The sequence below is a fragment of the Salmo salar genome, chromosome 01 (genome assembly GCF_965601325.2).
Source record: "Salmo salar chromosome 01, fSalSal1, whole genome shotgun sequence".
In the NCBI taxonomy this organism is placed as follows: domain Eukaryota; kingdom Metazoa; phylum Chordata; class Actinopteri; order Salmoniformes; family Salmonidae; genus Salmo; species Salmo salar.
Window position 1 is genome coordinate 34,100,747 of NC_138291.1, and position 23,056 is coordinate 34,123,802.

Genomic DNA, 23,056 nt, shown 5'->3' on the forward strand with positions numbered 1-23,056 from the left:
AGTTGTGAAATATATGATTCAGTTGAACCTGTTTTCATTGTATAGGCCTACATGGCCTGTCTAATTCATGTCTGTTTCCAAGAAGAAATTGATATTTCAATTGTGGAACTCATACATTTGGGTGATTGGATTTGCATAAATCAATAACCATTGCAATAACCATAATGCATTATTTATTGTTATTGAGTAAATCATTTTCTAAAATAGACATTTTGATTATTATTGATAGCTGTGATATAATGGCTATATGCCAACATGAACTATATCATTTGCATAATTCTGTACTCATTCCGTCTGCAATTTCAATAATGTATTTAATGTAATGGTAGCAAATAAGTTTGGGATGCCTTTAAATTGACAAATTCAAATTCCACATCAGAATAGCAGAAATACGCGTTCCTTTCATGACTACCAGTTTGTGTGTGTTGAACTATTTCATATTTTGTTAAAAGGACAAGACATTACAGATTTCAGATGACACTGCCTGTGCTCTTGAAACAGAGAAAGAACAAGTTGGTCTAAAATAACACTGGCTGAGAGCATTGGAGGGGTCAACCACAAGGAAGAAACACAAAAGGGCACAACGAGCCATGAATCATATGCTGCTGTCACCCGACCCCAAGCCATAGTCCTCATTTTGCTACTCGTTGTTTTTACATTACATAATGAACGCTAGCCTAGGCCTGCTTTCCTCATCATTCTGCCCCTGTTTTCAAACATTGTTGTCTTGCTATGAACATACAGTTTGGCTAAACTGAATTATTATCCTCGTCTGAAAAATCCTTTCTGAGTGGAGAAGGGTACGATAGCGCACAACATGTCGGGAGGCAGTGCCAGAGTGAGGGGAAGAGACACTTTGGAAGCTGCTCAAATATTCACATACTGAGATTTCCACATTAGCAGTAGTCATTGAGGCTAAATAAACATGACACTATCATATTTCCTGTGCCACCTCCTTAATCACACACCCTGAAGGAGAAACACGTTTTTTTGGGGACTGAAACCACAATCATAGGGGCCAAACTGTCGAGCAAAAGTGAGTCGATTTGATTTCCATTGGGAATGACTAATAATAATAAACAAATGTAAAGGCCCCAATTCACACCCCTGAAGCACATCTTTTGCGTAATGCTTTAAATGTGCTTTCACAATAGATTGAGCAAGATTGGTTCCATAAGATGCAACTCAGTGTGTTTCAGTTTTTAACAGTTAATCAGAACTGGTTCAATTCATATGCTATGAAAGCATTTAGTCCTTTCCCACACAACTCTGAACTGAGAGGCAACTGGATTGTCTTGAACATGTTTTTGCTTCAGACCTTCTAACCTGGAGAAGGTACTGGGTGCACCATGGCATTAGGGCTGCTATGAACAACACACACTGGATGATTCCAACACATTTTCACATGTGGAAATGAAATCAATGAAAGCACAGATATGCGGAGCACTGAACAGAATAAGTAACTGATGAGCATTTGTTACCAAGGTAATATTTGTATAAAATGAATAAATAATGTTTTGATGTTATGATCTTGGATAGATAGAAAGATAAACAGATCCTCACCCCAAGTGCAGTCCACCAAAACAAGCCTATTTATTAAATATGAAAGAAGTGGCATGCCTACAACAGCATCCATATTCATCAAGTAAGAGAAAAGCAGGTTGAAAAGGAAAAGCTAATCGGGTTATAAGACCAAGAATGTATTGTATAATTCTGAACTAATTTCCAGAAAGCGTGTTCAAAGCTCACAGCTTGTCGTGCTTCATACTTTGTAAACATGCACCATCTTTAATTAAAGCTATAGTTTACATACAGTTAATGCTTACATAATGTATGTTCTGCACGTATTATAATTAATCAATAAGGCCCGAGGAGGTGTGGTATATGGCTAATATACCATGGCTAAGGGCTGTTCTTATGCACAACGCAACACGGAGTGCATGGATACAGCCCTTAGTGGTGGTATTGTCACGTCCTGACCAGTATAAGGGTTATTTGTTATTGTAGTTTGGTCAGGACGTGGCAGAGGGTATTTTGTTTATGTGTTTCGGGGTGGTGGTGTATGTAGTAGGGTGTTTGATTTATTATTTCCGGGTTTTGGTCTATGTTCTATGTTTTGTATTTCTATGTTCTTTCTGGTTTGTGGTAGGTTTATGGGGGGTTGGACTCTCAATTGGAGGCAGGTGCTTTCTCGTTGCCTCTGATTGAGAGTCCTATATATGGGTAATTGTTTGGTGTAGTGTTGTGGGAGATTGTTTCTTGTTTTGCCTGTGTGAGCATGACAAGACTGTTTTGTTGTTCGTGAGTTCTTCATTTTGTTATTTTGGTGTTCTCTTTATTTTAAAATAAATACAAGATGAGCATCCACATTCCTGCTGCGTTTAGGTCCTCTATTCCCGACGACAACCGTTACAGGTATATTGGCCATATACCACAAACCACCAAGGTGCCTTATTGCTATTATAAACTGATTACCAAAGCAATTAGAAAAAATAAATAAAAAATGGTCATACCCGTGGTACACGGTCTGATACACCACAGCTTTCAGCCAATCAGCATTCAGGGCTCAAACCTCCGGTTATACAGTTGAAGTCGGAAGTTTACATACACTTAGGTTGGAGTCATTAAAACTTGTTTTTCAAACACTCCACAAATGTCTTGTTAACAAACTATAGTTTTGACAAGTCGGTTAGGACATTACTTTGTGCATGATATAAATAACTTTTCCAACAATTGTTTACAGACAGATTATTTCACTTATAATCACTATCACAATTCCAGTGGGTCAGAAGTTTACATACAGTAAGTTGACTGTGCCTTTAACCAGCTTGGAAAATTCCAGAAAATTATGTCATGGCTTTAGAAGCTTCTGATAGGCTGATTGACATCATTAGAGTCAATTGTAAGTGTACCTGTGGATGTATTTCAAGGTCTACCTTCAAACTCAGTGCCTTTTTGCTTGACATCTTGGGAAAATCCAAAGAAATCAGCCAAGACTTCAAAGAAATTGGAGACCTCCACAAGCCTGGTTCATCCTTGGGAGCAATTTCCAAATACCTGAAGGTACCACGTTCATCTGTACAAACAATAGTACGCAAGTATAAACACCATGTGACAACGCAGCCGTCATACCACTCAGGAAGGAGACGCGTTCTGTCTCCTAGAGATGAACGTACTTTGGTGCAAAAAGTGCCAATCAATCCCAGAACAGCAGCAAAGGACCTTGTGAAGATGCTGGAGGAAACAGGTACGGTTCCTATATCGACATAACCCGAAAGGGCGCTCAGCAAGGAAGAAGCCACTGCTCCAAAACTGCCATAAAGACAGACTACGGTTTGCAACTGTGCATGGGGATAAAGATCGTACTTTTTGTAGAAATGTCCTCTGGTCTGATGAAACAAAAATAGAACTGTTTGGCCATAATGACCATCGTTATGTTTGGAGGAAAAAGGGGGAAGCTTACAATCCGAAGAACACCATCCCAACCGTGAAGCACGGGGGTGTCAGCATCATGTTGTGGGGGTGCTTTGCTGCAGGAAGGACTGGTGCACTTCACAAAATAGATGGCATCATGAGGTAGGAAAATGATGTGGATATATTGAAGCAACATCTAAAGACATCAGTCAGGAAGTTAAAGCTTGGTCGCAAATGGGTCTTCCAAATGGACATTGACCCCAAGCATACTTCCAAAGTTGTGGCAAAATGGCTTAAGGAAAACAAAGTCAAGGTATTGGAGTGGCCATCACAAAGCCCTGACCTCAATGCTATAGAAAATTTGTGGGCAGAACTGAAAAACCGTGTGCAAGCAAGGAGGCCAAAAACCTGTCTCAGTTACACCAGCTCTGTCAGGAGGAATGGGCAAAAATTCACCCAACTTATTGTGGGAAGCTTGTGGAAGGCTACTCGAAACGTTTGACCCAAGTTAAACAATTGAAAGGCAATGCTACCAAATACTAATTGAGTGTATGTAAACTTCTGACCCACTGGGAATGTGATGGAAGAAATAAAAGCTGAAATAAATCATTCCCTCTACTATTATTCTGACATATTACATTCTTAAAATAAAGTGGTGATCCTAACTGACCTAAGACAGGGAATGTTTACTAGGATTAAATGTCAGGAATTGTGGAAAACTGAGTTTAAATGTATTTGGCTAAGGTGTATGTAAACTTCCAACTTCAACTGTATAATTAATCAATAAGGCCTGAGGAGGTGTGGTATATGGCTAATATACCACGGCTTAGGGCTATTCATATCCACGACACAATGCGGAGTGCTTGGACACAGCCCTTAGCCGTGGTATGTTGGCCATATATCACAAACCCCAGAGGTGCCGTACTGCTATTATAAACTGGTTACCAACGTAATTATAGCAGTAAAAATAAATATTTTGTCATACCCATGGTATACGGTCTGATATACCACGGCTGTCAGCCATTCAGCATTCAGGCTCGAACCAGGACTCAAGCCCTGAATGCTGATTGGCTGACAGCTGTGGTATGCAACGGGTATGACAAAACATGTATTTTTACTGCTCTAATTTAATGCTGTAACTCTGGGGTTTGTGGTATATGGCCAATATATAACGGCTAAGGGCTGTATCCAGGCATTCCGTATTGTGTCGTGCATAAGAGCCCTTAGCTGTGGTATAAGGCCCCCCTCATGCCTTAATGCTTAATTATTACACATTAATAACACACAGGTTCATAAGATACATTACTACAGTATAAAGACAACCATCAGCACAAGCAAACCCCATTTGTGATGAGTTTGTGAGCTCCTGTTGGTGCACTGCACAGACACAGGTTAGCATACCACACTCTCCTCTCCCTTTGAGAGGTGGCCAACTTTGACATTCCCTGAGTTAACAGTACAGGAGTATCCCTGTATTTTTTTGTGTGTGAGAGGGTGAAATTACAAAGCAGTATGGGGTTAATTGGATGCTGAGCCACATTTTCCTTTCTCTGAGCCACCCAGGTTTCTTCCCAGCGAGGCACGCCGGTCTTTTTCCATCCCCAATCTCACACCCCCAAAAAATATTCACCAGCCCAGCCGAATCTCTTCCCTCTCTCCTTTATCTTTCTCTCAGCTTCTCTCTCTTTCTCGCTCTTCCTCCCTCCTTTTTCTCTTCCATCTCCCCTCAGTCTTCCCCTTCCCTATCTTTCTCTCTCCTTTGCTCTCTACCCCGCCTCCTTCTCTCTCGCTTCCTCTCACATGCAGCCTCTCAGCACGACGCTGTCAGCTTGGCTTCCATGCCTAGGCTGCTCCAGCCAACCAAGCCTCATCCCCTGCCAAGACTTCTGGGAGATGGAAAAAAGACAAACTTAAAATCAGGCAGTTTTTGGCAAGTTGTTTTCTGCCCCCAGGACTTTTGGGAGAAAAAAAATCAGCCCAACTAGGTCTCATATGGCACTCGCATAAATATTTCACTAAGATTTTGGGAAGCATACATCTTTTTTCAAATGAATTTTTGCAAAGATTAGAACTCCCCATATAAAAAGCATTAGAGAATTATTGTCACAATGTGTATCAGTCAAAAGTGAGAGCGAGAAAATGAGTTTAAATAGTGCTTTGGGAAAAAGACAAATCTTTCATGAATTACATTTGAATAGTTTAATCTACAAATGCATATAGCTCCCCTGGTTTTGGTAATGGCAAAGGCTACACTCAGCAGGAGTGTTTTGGATAAATCCTAATAGGGATTTTAAAGTATTAGAACCTGGGCTATTTTTTTGAAGTTGATGCATTGTGTCAATCAAAACAAGATGGGGAAGAATTTTAAGGAGACAAAAACTATAAAGGTACTTCATCTAGCACAATAGAGGAATTTACCAATAATTTGCATTACTCATGCCAGCATAACCCACTGTTTCAATTGGACTTTCATAGCTCTGCAATTCATTTAAATGCATCATCCTTCAGTGTGCATTTACTCTTGCTTTTATTCTTGAAGGAGGAATTGTCCATGATGAATGGTTTAAGCATGACGCAGGTTTCGCAAAAGTGAACTTCCTGATAGATGTGCTTGAAAAGTTGGAATGTTCCACTCTCTTTCTCCACTCTGACCTTGTGTTCTCTGTGCATTTCCTTTGAACTGGAGCTATTTTTCAAGTTTCGTCTCTTTCATGTCCCAATTGCATGAGAGCACGAAGAGATGAAAGGATGGCATCTCTGGTGGACCTTTCAATTGCTTGCTGAACTATGGTGCCGGAGTGGGCTTTTTAAACAAAAGTCAAGGTGATGCTGACTTTCACTGAGAGAAGGAACTTCGTCTGTGCTATGAGGAAAGATCCAAATCACATAGTTTGAGAAAAAATAAAGCTCATTGAAAGGTGACATAAGGTAATCCTTCCGCGAGAATTTGAATTCACCAATAGGCAATTAAAAATGGCCACCTATCATAGTTTAGAGAGGTAATGCTTATTCTTATCCCCAGTTACTGAATTCTGCAATTTCTGCATTTCACATTAAGGGTCGAAGTTGAACTTTTATGATTGCTGATAGATCCATAAATCTCAGCACTTTATTGAGGGAGAGCCTAGAGTATCTGACATTCACAGTGCATCAAAATATGTTACAGGACTTCATCCAGATTTCCATCTGTTCTCATCATCTAACAAGTTCACACCAAAACCTTCCCTATAAGCAAAGAAACGCTGATGAGCTGGCACTTTCCTTATTTGGCATACATTTCCAATTACTGCATATGGCCATCTCTACATTATCTTCTCATGTACACTGAGCATACAAAACATTAACACCTGCACTTTCCATGAACTAGACTGACCAGGTGAAAGCTATGATCCCTTATTGATGCCACTTGTTAAATCACCTTCAATTAGTGTAGATGAAGGGGAGGAGACAGGTTAGAGGAGGATTTATAAGCCGTGAGACAAGGCTTAGTGTATAGTCAAACAGAGAGAACTGAAACTTCATTTTAAAGTTTGTAGTTAACCCTAAGGTAAGAGGTAGTTAACCCTAAGGTAAGAGAAGTGGACCAGTAGTCGGAATTCCACAATGTACTACCTCATTTCGAGGTGGAGAAATAGAGAGCTTGTAAACTTGTAAAAGTGCAATTTAAATCTTCCACTTCAGTCTGAAAATGTTTCTGAGGATTGACAATGCAGAGATATTCCTATGTAAAATATTAGAGACAGGCAGACATTTTATTTTCTGTCTAATGACAATTCGATCAATAAACACTATGTAAGTTCAAAATAATTGTATCACTTTTAGTTTAAATCCATAACTGCTCTACTGTTAAAGTTAAGCTTTAGAACATTCTTATCTGCACTGTGCAGGATGTCATCATGAATTAAAATCAGCAAATTCAGGCTATGAATGCAAAGTATCTGTATTTCAAGTTGTAGAATAGATAAACCCAAACAAAAAAAAGAACATCCACTGTTAATAGCACTTTTATAGAGCGAGCATAATCATTTTGTTAAAAGTTTGGTAAGTGAAGTTTTCCTTGTGTTTTGGCTTTGGACTTATATTAACACCTCAATAACGTGACAAGACGAACAATAACACAATGGCCTTTGGCATGAACAGTAACAGTGACTCTTCCTCTGTGCAGGAAACGTTTGTCTGTTTCCACGGTGACAGGACCAGAACCAGCAGTCAGGACCAGGACCGGTCTCAGCACACTGCCTTGCCGTGTTTCATGTTCTGGGCACAGGTCCGACCCAGGTTGGCCCCCTCCAGGAGCAGGTCTGACAGGCGGTCCAGGCCCACACAGGTGGTCAGGGGGGTGATGAGGCCATACAGCCCCCCGAGTAAGATACTGAGGGGCCAGCCTATGATCAGTAAAATCACCAGCCACACAATGCTCCAGAAACACGACCCGCAACTGGCCATCCTAGTCTGGGAGAAAGAGAAGAGGAGAAGGGGAAAAAGATTGACATTTTTCATTCCGTTAACAAATCAATCATGAATACAAACAATAGGCAACTTGCATCACACAAAGATGGAATTTGCAGAGTTGACAGAAATAAGAAATTGTTAGCCAAACTTGTCTATTGTATTGATTTCTCATAAAAAAAGAATAGGGAAACAGTAATATTTATATTGCCAGAGCTGTTCCCCTCCCCATGTGATCAGAGACGATTAATATCCCTTCAGATGATTCGATTTGCATAATCCCATCTATACATCGCCCATACAAATATCAATGGCTCCCAGACTTCAGATCAGACGCCCAGTGTATCGGGTCCAATCTATGGTGATTCAATCACAGGATATAAACTCTGACACTCCCATCTGTAATTGGAGATGATCAGATTGAATGTGCCGGTCCAGTTGATGTGGATGTACTCGACACTCCCCGCTATCACCACGCTCCCTACCCGCTGGGGTCAACAGTGAGTCTACGCCTTCCCTACAGAAGATTTAGTGGACCTGACACTGCTCAAAGTGGCAGTGAACAGCAAGCGCTAAGGATTCATTTGCAGTCAGTGTATATAACACTCATTGGTCTTTAACTGCAGATGCAAAAAAGTATAAACTTAAATTTTATTCAATCCGTGGTCTTATCCAAAAGAAAATCTTCCAAGAGCTCAGTAGCTGAAGTAGGAACTGTCAGACTGACTCGTTCAAAAGCCAACGATCAGATCGATTAGCAAGGCTATTTCAGTTTTATGAGGTATTGTACACTTTCCTCCCCTCTTCCTTGTCTGTTCTGTGTAATATCCTGTTGTGGCGAGACAGACCGTGTGATGAGATCAGCTGCCCTGGTTAATCTCGAGGTTGTCTCGTGCTTCAGGGAACGCCCTTTACAGTGTATTAAAAACATCAGACAATATTAGCATTCCAAAAACACTACTTTTCCCAGAATCCATTGACTATTTCAACAATTTAGGATAAGATGGGCAATAAAAGTTGCTTTCATATTTTGAAGCAATATGAAAACATTTAACCATGCCTGAAGAAAAACATCCTGAGAACAGAAAAGTACAGAAATCACAGCATCAAATCATCTCTCTAACAGTTTACTGTCATACCTTTGTGTCTTTTAAATTCACCTTCTACAAAAGACCCTTAAAAGACGTAGAGAAGTGCAGTCACAGTACTTCCTCTGCACACAGACAAATGCATAGCACTGTTTTACTGCATGCAGTTAGTGATTGTGACACATCAACCAATAGCAGTTAACGGTTAACAAGTAGAAAGCCATTAAGCTCTGCGAAGTAGAGCTATGTAAAGTCATATTGTGGAGAGTACCTGTGGAGTGAGTATAAAAGACATGTTCACCTTCAGATGTGGGAAGTTTGAGAGTTCTTTGAGAAAGTATGAGCCTGTTTTTCCTCCTTGCCTGTGGAATGGATATCCCCCTGTCTCAGTTTAGTTCCTGCTTGGAGCTGCCAATGCCAAGTAAAGTCAGTCTGTATGAGTGGCCTCTTCCTCCCAGTTAACGCTAATTTACTGCAACAAGGAAGGCTCTGCTAGGGGAAACGGAATGCCAGCTCGAGATAAAGATAATTGGTAATTTGTTTTCTAGAGGGAGGCTATGACACAATGTGTGCATTCATGGACCGGTTGCAAAATAAAAAAAATCCTGGTTGTTGTAGGTTTAAAAAGTGTGTTACACTGCACATGCAGAACCAACGCAGAGAAGAAACTGGGGATTTATGGGACAAGTCTAGTTGTAAGGGAATATTTATCATACAAATAACAACTGAATTAATTAACCCTGTAATTGTTTATGGATTATGATTTAAACTGTGTACAAAACATTAGGAACACCTTCCTAATATTGAGCACCCCTTCTGCCATCAGAACAGCCTCATTAAATCGGGACATGGCCTACAAGGTGTCAAAAGCGTTCCACCGGGATGCTGGCCCTTGTTGACTCTAATGCTTCCCACATTTGTGTCATGTTGGCTGGATGTCCTTTGGGTGGTGGACCATTCCTGATACACACGGGAAACTGTTGACCGTGAAAGACCCAGCAGCATTGCAGTTCTTGACACACTCAAACCGGTGCGCCTGGCACCAACCACCACACCCCGTTCAAAAGGCACACATTTTTTGTCTTGCCCATTCACTCTCTGAATGGCACACATACACAATCCATGTCTCAAGGCTTAAAAATCCTTCTTTAACCCATCTCCTCCTCTTCATCTACACTGATTGAAGTAGATTTAACAAGTGACATGAATAAGGGATCATAGCTTTCACCTGGTCAGTCTGTCATGGAAAGAGGTGTTCCTAATGTTTTGTCCACTCAGTGTAACTGACACATAAGAGAAATCTATTCTAGGCTGACTAGAGTACATCTGCTTTGATGTCGCAGAGGCTTTGAAATCAAACATTAACATTTTTTGAATGTCTAAACAGCCTTTGAAGATGACACCAGTACACTGAAACAAAACTGTATAATCGTATTACATACATTGCTCTCAATGATAACCATTTCCCTTAATCTAAGCACTACTGGTTCTCTAGCTTGGCTGCGTTCAGGTCTGTTGAATCACGACTGTACTGTGACTTGAGCAGCTATGGACGCGATCTCTCCTCTCAGACAGTGGGAGTGTAGCTTGGGGAGAGGGTGCATGATAATGCCTAAATTCCCAGTCTGTGTTGTGAGCCTGCAGGCTGTGGCCTCTTCACTACCAGGGCCAATGAGGCTAGAAATGGGATTCAGGGCAGGGTAGGCTCTAATCCACCACCAAAATCTCAGTGAACTGTATGCCACTGTGTCCAGTTGTTTCCAAATACGGATATGGACACTGATGATTTGAGTGGAGTTGTGAGTGATACAGTATGTCTGATGTACCGGCTTCTCTCCCCCCGTGGCTTCATGTGCACGGTGACTGACCTATAAATCCAGCTTAGCGTCAACTTGTCCAGACGCTATTGGGCGAGCCAATCAGATTGACAGATGACAGTGACGCTGTCTGAGGGCGGGGCAGAACGGGAGTGTGTAGACTGGAAGAGTAACACGACAGGGAGAGTTGAACAAGGATTAAATAGGATGGCTGGGTGTCTGTAAATGTATGTAGAAAATTAAAAACTCAAGACTGCATTCACATTGAGAATTATTTTACTAAAAAAGTATCGATTACAAAACAGACCATTTCGGAAAATCGAATTAAACATTATCCTCAAGGCTTCTCAAGAGATCTTCACGGCTTCAGTAGAAAAAAAATTCTAAAACAGGATAATCATTTTAGCTCCAAGCTCTTTTCTAAGGGACAGTCCAGTTCTGGCCCCATCTATGGCAGATAAAGCAGTGCAGAGGCCCACAGAGAGGCCCCACTCTAAGGTGCTTCCGCTTCGTCACTCTCCTCTCCATCACTGTCGCTATCTCGGCCAGGGTGCTCTGGCATTTTGGGGTGCTCCTCTGGCACCTTCTCTGGTGTCTCCTCTGGCACCTTCTCTGTGCCGGCCTCCCCTGAGGGCTCCTGCTCCATCGGTGTCTCTTCCTGGTTCTCCACTTCAACTGGGGTCTCTTCCTGGTTCTCCACTTCAACTGGGGTCTCTTCCTGGTTCTCCACTTCAACTGGGGTCTCTTCCTGGTTCTCCACTTCAACTGGGGTCTCGGCTTGGTCCTCCTCTGCCTGGGTCTGCCGAGGTGGAGGCAGGAGCTTCTGCTGTTGCTGGGCATGGAAGAGAACACAGGGAAAGAGAGGAAGATGAGGAATGTGGGTGTATATAAGCAGGGTGTCACCATATCATTCCTACATTTATTAAAATGTTCATATCTTGAATTCGTGACAAAATGTCTCAGACAAGACCCTAACAGATTTTCCATGCTGTACCAAGAAAACAATTTCTATCACTGCTCATCTCATGTCTCACCCCCCCCCCCCCCCCCCCTCTGTCCTCCTGTCTCTATCGCTTTTGCTCTCATTCCTTCCTTCTCTTGCTCTCTCTGGTTGAGGACAGAATCCATGCACATGCCTTAGGGACAGGTTAGGGAGGGGCACTCGTCTCCCTGTTATGTTTGGAAAACAAAAGTTCCCTCTCCACTGCAGCCCTGCCACTTTAGGCGGGGGATAAGAGGGGTGGGGTAGCTTAGCATCACCCGTTATCCCCCCTCCTTTATCCACTCCCCACGGTGTCAAACAAAAGAATGCACTGCTCTTTTAATTAAAACTCACTCTGGTTCCCTCATCTAAAATGTTAGGCTCGTGGCCTGTTAAGGCTCGGCATGCAGAACTAAAACAATTCTCTTACATCTGACCTATTTCCACCACTGCATTATAAAGTTTAACAAATTACAGACCCTAAAAACAGATGAGGGATAAAGATACTTAAGACCTGGATGAATTACTGTAAGAGGTTGTATTGGAGCAGGTGTGTTTGTGAGAACCAGTATTAACCGGTCTCAGGTGTGGGTAAATAAACTGATAGGTGACATTGGAGGAGCTAGGTGCATCTTTCACTGCTGGACTATTAGCCTGTACTCAGTCTGTACTGCTGGACTATTAGCCTGTACTCAGTCTGCACTGCTGGACTATTAGCCTGTACTCAGTCTGTACTGCTGGACTATTAGCCTGTACTCAGTCTGCACTGCTGGACTATTAGCCTGTACTCAGTCTGCACTGCTGGACTATTAGCCTGTACTCAGTCTGCACTGCTGGACTATTAGCCTGTACTCAGTCTGTACTGCTGGACTATTAGCCTGTACTCAGTCTGCACTGCTGGACTATTAGCCTGTACTCAGTCTGCACTGCTGGACTATTAGCCTGTACTCAGTCTGCACTGCTGGACTATTAGCCTGTACTCAGTCTGCACTGCTGGACTATTAGCCTGTACTCAGTCTGCACTGCTGAACTATTAGCCTGTACTCAGTCTGTACTGCTGGACTATTAGCCTGTACTCAGTCTGTACTGCTGGACTATTAGCCTGTACCCAGTCTGTACTGCTGGGTGGAGCGAGGTCACCCGATACCCGTCTGTCTGTACTGCTGGGTGTAGCGAGGTCAGTAGTTACCCGTCTGTACTGCTGGGTGTAGCGAGGTCAGTAGTTACCTGTCTGTACTGCTGGGTGTAGTGAGGTCAGTAGTTACCTGTCTGTACTGCTGGGTGTAGTGAGGTCAGTAGTTACCTGTCTGTACTGCTGGGTGTAGCGAGGTCAGTAGTTACCCGTCTGTACTGCTGGGTGTAGCGAGGTCAGTAGTTACCCGTCTGTACTGCTGGGTGTAGCGAGGTCAGTAGTTACCCGTCTGTACTGCTGGGTGTAGCGAGGTCAGTAGTTACCCGTCTGTACTGCTGGGTGTAGCGAGGTCAGTAGTTACCCGTCTGTACTGCTGGGTGTAGCGAGGTCAGTAGTTACCCGTCTGTACTGCTGGGTGTAGCGAGGTCAGTAGTTACCCGTCTGTACTGCTGGGTGTAGCGAGGTCAGTAGTTACCTGTCTGTACTGCTGGGTGTAGCGAGGTCAGTAGTTACCTGTCTGTACTGCTGGGTGTAGCGAGGTCAGTAGTTACCCGTCTGTACTGCTGGGTGTAGCGAGGTCAGTAGTTACCTGTCTGTACTGCTGGGTGTAGCGAGGTCAGTAGTTACTTGTCTGTACTGCTGGGTGTAGTGAGGTCAGTAGTTACCTGTCTGTACTGCTGGGTGTAGCGAGGTCAGTAGTTACCTGTCTGTACTCCTGGGTGTAGTGAGGTCAGTAGTTACCTGTCTGTACTGCTGGATGTAGTGAGGTCAGTAGTTACCTGTCTGTACTGCTGGATGTAGTGAGGTCAGTAGTTACCTGTCTGTACTGCTGGGTGTAGCGAGGTCAGTAGTTACCTGTCTGTACTGCTGGGTGTAGCGAGGTCAGTAGTTACCTGTCTGTACTGCTGGGTGTAGTGAGGTCAGTAGTTACCTGTCTGTACTGCTGGGTGTAGTGAGGTCAGTAGTTACCTGTCTGTACTGCTGGGTGTAGCGAGGTCAGTAGTTACCTGTCTGTACTGCTGGGTGTAGTGAGGTCAGTAGTTACCTGTCTGTACTGCTGGGTGTAGTGAGGTCAGTAGTTACCTGTCTGTACTGCTGGGTGTAGCGAGGTCAGTAGTTACCTGTCTGTACTGCTGGGTGTAGCGAGGTCAGTAGTTACCTGTCTGTACTGCTGGATGTAGTGAGGTCAGTAGTTACCTGTCTGTACTGCTGGGTGTAGTGAGGTCAGTAGTTACCTGTCTGTACTGCTGGGTGCTCTGGATCATGTGTATGTACATGTTGTAGACCAGGTTGGCCATCTCCGGCATGTTCTTGATCACCTGGTCGAGCTGGGAAGAACGAGGCTCTCTCTGGAGGAGGGAGAGAGATGGTTTACGGTTTATTCATTTCTCCCTTCAGTCCTCATCAAATCGATTAGTTTAGACCACTTACTATTAATGCGCCTACGGTGTGAGAGTGAGTGTGAGAGAGAGAGAGAGAGTGTGAGAGAGAGAGAGAGAGAGTGTGAGAGAGTGTGAGAGAGAGTGAGAGAGAGTGTGAGAGAGAGTGTGAGAGAGAGTGAGAGAGTGAGAGAGAGAGAGAGAGTGTGAGTGAGTGAGTGAGTGAGTGAGTGAGAGGCAGAGAAAGGGAATATGCAAATAGGAAGACAGAGCCTGGTGGGTGAGTTGAATATTCTCTCAGCTGCATTAATGAATTCCCCCTAAACATAAGTACTACTCTGGCATTGCAGCGGTCCACTGGGCTGTGTGTGTGTGTGTGTGTGTGTGTGTGTGTGTGTGTGTGTGTGTGTGGTGGGAGCAGGGAGCTGCCGCATTGCAAAACAAGACTGCCCACTAGGAACAGATGTCTATTCCACAATGATTCAACCAGTGGGCGCGCAGTAAAGTCTGTGGGTGAGTTGCGCTTAACTGTTTCCCCTTAAAACTATTTTACTGCAAGTTAAGGGGAAAGAGTTAAGTGCAACTCGCCCACAGCATTACAATAACTATACATTAGCCAAATCACGTTTCACTATCATGTCATCAAGGGCAACTAAGCATAGACAAAGTGAATATTACATGATTTCTCTATGTGCTTTACAACAGGTCCCAGATAGGTGTTATTATATTGTCTATAATGAGTAAGGCTCAGAGAGGGATGGGAAAGACAGTGGAAAGTGGAGCGTCCGGGAAGGCACTCTTCTGATAGGTCAAGGGGGGCACATGTGCGCGCCTAGAGGAACTATCTCCCCCGGGAACTGGAGCTCTTGTGCCAGTGTGTGTGTGTGTGTGTACACCGTCTAGCACTATCCTGGAGGGGGTATGGTTTGGGGTAGACTGGCTTTGCCTGGTGACCTTTGGGGGTTAATAATATACTGTTTCCCCCCTGTCTGTAACAGTCTACCTTTACCTGAATGGTATTAACTGACTGGGCCGGTGGGTAAGAGGCTGGATAGAACGAGGGGGGGGGAATCACTCCATCCATTAAGAATTCAGACAGGCAGGATTAGGCTGCAGTGGGGATGAAGGGGTATGTACTATGCAGGAGCTGGAAAGGGTACTGCATAGAAATGTCTGTGTGTGAGAAAGTGTTTGAGTCAAATAGTTTTGTGTGTAGTTGTGCCTGAGTGTGCATGTGCCTGATAGTGTGCATGAACACATATTCAAGCTTGCATGCTTGCGTGTGTGTATTCGTTTGTCTCTGTGTGTGATTGTGTATGTACTCACAGGCTGTCCCTGTGTGTAGTATTCATTGGGTCTGATGTGGAGCTTCATGGGTCTGGCAGTGAGCTGGTTGAAGGCAGGAGTCAGTTCAAAGCAGTTCTGGAACAGACTGACCCGTCCAAAGATGTAGAGGCCAAGTCTGGACCTGGACATGGCTACTACCAACCGTCTCACATCCCTGTGGAGAGAGCGAGCGAGGGAGGGGGGAAGAGGAGGAAGGGGGAGTGAGAGAGAAATATTACATTTTAAACCACTTGGCGCATTTAGCCTATAAATCACAAGCTTATACACTATCTACACAGCCATTCCACTCCCAAAGCAAGTGGGTGAGAAAAATACATTTCTAAAGGAACTGGAAAGGAGCGAAAGGGACAGAGATGAGAGAGCAGGAGTAGAGTCTTTAAAGAAAGATAAGGCGGCAAAGGTGAGGATAAATACAAAAATAGAGAGGGAGGGGCGGATGGCGAGAGGAGAAAAAGCAGAGGGCAAGGAACGAGAGGGAGAGAAAATACAGCGAGAGGAGCGACAGACAAAAGAAAAGGGCAGAGGGGCGAGGAGATAGGCTACTTTCTTTCCATCCAATGGAATTAAAGGATTAGCAGGAGGGAGAGGGGAGTCTGGAATCTTCTCTGTTTCCCTGGCTGTAATACAGCCGTACCGTAGTGGCGTGTTTAATAAAACAGAGGCTGCCATACTCTACTAGTCCTGGTCCCCAGGGAGGAGCCAGTGACATTATGGGATAGATATATGTATGATATATGCCTCATTTATCTAAGCAGCCATGAAAAGACAGCGCACATTAGCAGCACAATATTTCCTCATTTCAACTTCTGGACTATATGGGTAAAAGCAGGGAACCAACTGTTCCCAATGGGCTGCTGGTTAGCCATTATGTTACACCAGTAGGTTTATCTACTGTATTCAGACCTTAGAGAGGCAGTAGTTCAACCAAGACAAAGGCAGGTAGTTCCAGGTAGAAATATCAAATGACTGTATAACAGCTGCCTGTAATACCTTCTCCAGTTCCACCACTACTGCTCCTGTCAACATGGACCGAGGTGAAGGCTTTTACGTGGGAAGGGAGGAGATTTCTCTGGCGTATTCAACACACAAAACATACATTCATACGCAGACAAGATGTGGAATGAACACAAGTAGACCACGAGATGAATCTACACTTGTGTGTTAGTATGGTGTGCTGTGTTAAACTGTGTGTCGGTGTGTGTGTAGTAATCTCTTTAGTTAACAAGGCAACAACAAGTCAAGAACGTGGACCATGGAAAAGCTACCTAAAAACACATCACTGCCACAGAAACAAACCACAAGAGAAGCCCTCCAATCAGCAAAGAGCCTGACAAGAGAGGAGCCAATCAGAAGCAGTGTTGGCCTGGGGAAACAGCTCTGTGTGCAGGGGTAGAGGACGCCCAGCTGGGTGGTTCCTTGACATAAGCAGCCACGTAGAGGGGCAGTGAGTCTGTCTGTGCCCGTCGAGGTGTGTCGGTGGCCCTGCATGTCTACTCTCTGGTGTGCGTGTGTGCGTTTCTGTGAACATTTGGGTATACCTGCACATGTGTGCTGTTGTGCACCTGTCAGTGTGTGTCTGCGTCTGACCCGGTGTGTGTGTGTGTCCCAGTACATGCGTGTGTGTGATCCTGTCACAGTGTGTCTGTCTATGTATGTGTCTCTCTCAGTGGGAGGGCTTCTCCTAGACTGTCAGATCCAGGGGTCAGCTTGTCATACGGTCAGTTGCATGGCAGCGGGTTGCTGTGAGCAGAGTGGAGTGAAGCGAGGCAATACCGCAGCGTGGGAGAGACAGCAGGGGGAATTTCCCATGAATCACTGCTTTCCCACCCATTCAGAAAGGCCACCAATATATGAATTAAGTTAGCACAATCAGTCACAGAGATCCTCTCTAGCTTGATGTATTTCTATACTCAAAACAGACAAGTAGGCAATGTTGTTATTGAAGGGGTCGTTTGAGAATTCATAGGGCCATGTTCAACAGTGGTTTAATGTCTATCATAGTATAAAGTACAAAGCCATTCAAAAAGAACACTTGCAATGTCTCATTGATGAAACGCTCATGTCTTGCAGTTACAATACAGCATTTCCTCTCCTCTTCAGTAAATAACTAACTCTTGGCCATAATAGAGGTGTTTTAAAACCCACTCCACATATAAAGAGACAGAGAATGAACTGTGAATTAGGCAGAAGTGTGTAATCTCCCGTGTGAGACAAGATTAAACGGGAGATAGGCGAGACGAGGGCATGCCTGGGTGACGACAACATGATAAACTGGCGACTCTCCCTGGCCCACACGCACCACTTCATCACCAGCCCATCAATCTACTCCTTTATCAGACACAGAGAAAAGGGAGTTTAAGTGTTTTTCTGGCCCTGGCTTTATGCACTTGCTGCTAAACTAGAAGAGGCTTCAAAAGAGAGGATGGCTTATTCATCCAGCCAAAGCGCCATTTGGAGACTTCAATTTCGGTCGGCTGTGTCGCGACTCCAATGGGGTAGGCCTTCATCCATAAAAACCCATTACACCAGCACACCCACCACTATATATCACAAGGAGAGGGAGAGTATGTGTGCGCGTGGCCTGGTACAGAGAGCTAAAATACTGTGGCAGTGTTTGCCTGGTGTTTAATATGCAGCGTATTAAGGAAGAGGGGCTCGTGGGTATCTCACAGCAGCCTGGAAATGAAAGGTCTTTTCACTAGGTATCAATTCAGAGAGAGCGAGAGGGAGACGGAGGGTGGGAGAGAGAGAGAAAGGAATAGAGGGAGAGAAAGAAACAGCAAGAGAAAAAGAGTAAAAGTAGACGCGAAAGGGGAAGCGAAAGGTTAAGAGAGGGACAGAGACAGGGACACCGACAAAAATGGTAAGAAAGAGTTTGCGATAAAGAGCAGAAAAAGACAACTTAACACAGGCGAGGGGTTACCAACAGGGCTCTTTGAACCTGTAATAGGCTGTTTTACAAAAAGCCTTTGATGGTAAAGCTGCTCTTTGTTCGATACCCTCACCCCAATCATCTTCACACAATGCTGCAGCTGAACTTTACAAAAAATGGTTAGTGCGGCTGCACGCTCCCCTTTTTTTACCTCCTCAAAAGCTGACTTTATCCACCCTGTGCGTGACATGAGAAATAAGTCTGCAAAGACCTAACCAACTTTCAGAAAACTCCATATTTATTCATACCAAGAGACTCTTTAAAAAGACATACTTAAATAAAAATAAATAAAAAAAAAGCTCCTCTGCAGGGTAAAGTGACTGGTGTGGTGGATTTCTGCTTGTGTTGAAGTGTGTGTGTGTTGTGCGGTAAAGTGCCTACCTCAGATGTCCCACAGCTCTGGTGCGGACCAGTGACAGGATGATGTAGTCATTCTGCTGACCCTGAAACCTGTCCACCGTCGTCACCTAAAGAGGAACACACACATCCATTATTTAACACGTCTTTAAATCAGGCCAAAACCCGCAAGGCCGCGGGCCCGATGGTGTTCCAGGGTGCGTTCTCAGAACAACTGGCAGCTATATCCAGGTACTCTACCCAGTCTGTAATCCCCACGTTTTAAGATGTCCACCATCATTCCTGTTCCCAAGAACTCTAAGGCTTCACGCCACAATGACTACCGCCCTGTAGCCCTCACATCTGTAATCATGAAGCTTTGAGAGGCTGGTTACGGCACACATCAACTCCATCATCCCAGGCACACTAGACCCAGTCCAATTTGCATACAGCCCCAGCAGATCCATAGGCGACGCAATCTCAATTGCACTCCACACTGCCTTCACCCACCTAGATAAGAGGAATGTCTGTGTGAGAATGCTGTTCATGCTCAATGACTACAGCTCAGCATTCAACTCCAAGCTCGTCACCAAGCCTAGGGCCCTGGGACTGAACACCTGCAACTGGCTCCTGGACTTCCTGACGGGCCAACCCCAGGTGGTGTGGGTAGGCAACATCACGCTGACCTTCAACACGGGGGTCCCACAGGGGTGTGTACTTAGTCCCCTCCTGTACACCCACGACTGCGTGGCCACACATGACTCCAACACCATCCTCAAATTTGCTGACGACACGAAGATGGTAGGCCTGATCACCAGCGACGATGAGACAGCCTACAGGGAGGAGGTCAGTGACCTGGCAGTGTGGGACCGGAACAACAACCTCTCCCTCAACGTCAGTAAGAATAAGGAGCTGATCGTGGACCACAGGAAACGGGGGAGGGCATGCCCCAATCCACATCAGCGGGACTGCAGTGGAGCGGGTCGAGAGCTTCAAGTTCCTTGGTGTCCAAATCAGTTAGAGATTAGTGGTCCAAACATGTGCACAGTCGTGAAGGAGGCGCGACAGCACTTTTTCCCCCTCAGGAGGTTGAAAAGGTTTGTCATGGGCCCTCAAATCCTCAAAAGGTTCCACCGCTGCACCATTAAGAGAATCTTGACTGGGTGCATCACTGCTTGGTATGGCAATAGCACCGCCCTCGATCGCATGGTGCTATACAGGGTGGTGTGGACAGCCCAGTACATCATTGGGCCAAGCTCCTTGCTCGGAAAGACCTCTATATCAGGTGGCGTGAAAAAGAAAATCATTAAAGACTCCAACCACCCAAGCCATGGACTGTTCTCTCTCTGCTTCCACATGGCAAGCGGTACCGGTGCATCAAGTCTGACACTAACAGGCTCCTGAACAGCTTCCATCCCTATGCCATAAGACTGCTAAATAGCTAGCTAACAAAAATATGGCTACACAGACTGAGTTGACCTTCCTATTTTATTCTTATTTATGTCTCTATGCACAGTCACAGGGCCCTACACACTAAGCACACTGATACTCCAACACACATACAAAACACTCTCCATTTCCTCATACACACATAATATGCACATACATTTATACTCACTCTACACACCCACTCACATACAATCATCATATACACTGTTGATACCCTGTTTATCATATATCCTGATGCCTAGTCACCTTACCCCATACATATCTACCTCTATTGATCCAGTACCTCCCCTGCACATTGTAAATATGGTACTGGAACTGACCCTCTATATAGTATGCTTACTTACTTAATCATGTTCTTATGTTTATATATTATGTTTTTGTTCTACCTTGTTATTTTTAGTATTACATTATTGATTACTGCATTGTTGAGGTTAGAGCTGGCAAGAAACGCATTTTACTGTACCTGTGCATGTGACATTAAAACAGGAAACAACCTGCAAAGTGCTAGCTCTGCGGTGGCTGGTGTGTTCTGCAGTAGATTAGTGAACATGAGGGCATGCGTGTGTTGAGGATGGCCGGATTTAGTTCAGATGTTTACGAGCGAGAGTGTGAGCTGAGCTCCCTTCCTAAAAACCCAGAGAGCAGCGGATCTTCTTACAGAGGAGGGAATGGTATGTGTTGTTCCTGCTGTAATCATGCTGGGCCACATGGAGAGGCAGGGGGGTGTAATACGGTTTAGAGGGGCCCAGCCCAGGGTATTTACCTACACTACCCAGGCTGCTTACCTGGCCCTCACAGACTCAGGGTGACAACACAATTTATGGCTGTTATAGGAGGGAAATAGCCGGGATTTCTGAAGCCGAGGAATCGCGTGTCAGGCGAGTTGCTTTATCCCCGGCAATCCTGTCCGTATAAGAAGCACATTTCAAAGAATTCCTTTTCCTTGTAGTGAGGAAACAAGCTGATTTTGGGAGGCTTTATTGTCAGCCTTATGCAATAGTGTTGCATACAGTATCTAATAGGTTGAGCTGTTCACTAAAGTAGTTCATGACGACTTCAGTTGATATAGCTAGACCCAGGCTGTCTCAATCGAAACCCTCATCCATCAACCTACGCTTTGCGCATTGCAGACAGTTCAAGACCTTACCAGTGAACCATTAATGTTGACTGGAAGGGTCTAGGTGACGAAGAATGCCAGATGGGTATCCCAGTAGCAAGAGACAGCCTCTTCCATTCTCCTGAGTGGATCAATACTCCAGAGGGAAGAGAAGAGCCATAGAGCTTCAGAACAGTAATAGCGTTAAATAAATCATCCTATCGTAGCCTTTTCTTTTGGGCTAATGCACTATTCATTGACTTGGGAGTCCCACAAGTCAAACCGCCTCCGAGTCCCCTTATGGGAAAAAGGAAGGCCAGGGAGAGAGGGAGGTAGAAAAACCAGGAAGTGGACCAATATTTATTTAGATCGCCCTGTTGCTATAAAGAACAGGTGCAGCACTAGAAGCAACAATGTCACTTTTACAACAGCGTGAGACGTCGAGATGTGTCTGTTCAGACACTATGGCCAGTCGCTCTCAGGACCTCCCACCCACGTACCGGGCCTACTGTTACCCCACAACACCCACCCACCCAATGGCATAGCCTAGTGGAAACTGAAGGGGGAAAATATGCTGTGCAATTTCAGCCAAAATGCTTCACCATATTTTCCAGCGCAGAGCAACGGCTGAAACCTTTTATTTTTAGCTCTGGGAGAGAGAGCGAGAGAGAGGGGGCTAGATAGATTTCCCGGGGGCTTTTGCATTGTGTTAAGTTATTTATGTGAAATCTTCCAGGGAGGGAATCGCAGAGGTCATGACTTCACAGCAAGCAGCCAGGCACACATCCAAGGGTAGTGGGATCTGTTCTAGTGTACACACACACACACACACACACACTAGAATCCCTGACAGAAGACACCCGACCAGAAAGAAAAAAACACTAGCTCTCTTTCTCATCACTGTCATACTGAATCTCAGCAGATGGTCACCGGATTCAAATATTCATTGTTGTATCTCTGGTCTCTCTCTGCTCTCCCCTTCTTCCCTCTTGTTCATGTGCCTGTAGGTAACTACTGAAGACCGTAAGCAGGAAATTCCATGGTAACAAGGTGACACAGACTCATACAACTATATGTACAAGGACTACTTTTAACAAATTCCACAGAACATTTTACCAAAAAATACATTTACTTGAACAGCGCAGATGCAAAGTTTGGTAGCAGAATGATGACACCACCAGCACAAACCGGCATTGTTAACAAACTTTGCACCTGCACTGTTCTTCAAGTAGATGTTTTTTGTAAATTGTTAAAAGTAGTCCTTGTACATATAGATGTATGGTTGATTCATTTAGCAACCAATGTTTTTTGTTTGACATACATTTTAAAGCGAAAAATCTGAGTCTCCGTGAAACTGTTTGCGGGGAATTGCCCATGCCTAATTGTCCCATCTTTCACTTGGTTGAGTGGGTTCCCAGGGCTATGCTGGGTGTAGTGAGAGGTCAGCGACCCACACAGAGGAGGCAGTGGTAGAGAATTATAACTCTCTCTCTATGACACCGTCGTCCAAACTCTGAGTCCATCTGTATGAGTGTCCCTGTGTGTAGCAGCGCCCTACCACTGCTTTCAGAAAACGAACCCACCGGAAGAGAAGGAGAGATTGATTTCAGTGCAGGCTCCTAACATCCCTCCTTC

At 44.5% G+C, this 23,056-nt stretch overlaps 1 protein-coding gene and 1 long non-coding RNA gene across 2 annotated transcripts in view; both read right to left on the reverse strand.

Annotated features, from left to right (window-relative positions):
• Positions 1-7,140: 7,140 nt before the first annotated feature.
• LOC106601549 (uncharacterized) lies at positions 7,141-9,535 on the reverse strand. Its single transcript, XR_001328026.3, has 2 exons — positions 9,253-9,535; positions 7,141-7,866 (listed from the first exon to the last, which is right to left on the reverse strand). It is a non-coding gene; the product is annotated as an uncharacterized LOC106601549 (long non-coding RNA).
• A 1,491-nt stretch (positions 9,536-11,026) lies between these two features.
• Positions 11,027-23,056, reverse strand: part of aqr (aquarius intron-binding spliceosomal factor) — a 61,204-nt gene continuing 49,174 nt past the window's right edge. The window contains exons 32-35 of the mRNA XM_082973741.1: positions 18,922-19,007; positions 15,588-15,762; positions 14,118-14,231; positions 11,027-11,600 (exon numbers count right to left, since the gene is read on the reverse strand). Of these exons, the coding sequence (XP_082829867.1) occupies positions 11,262-11,600; positions 14,118-14,231; positions 15,588-15,762; positions 18,922-19,007 (714 nt within the window). The 3' untranslated portion in view covers positions 11,027-11,261. The remainder of the gene's footprint in view (positions 11,601-14,117; positions 14,232-15,587; positions 15,763-18,921; positions 19,008-23,056) is intronic.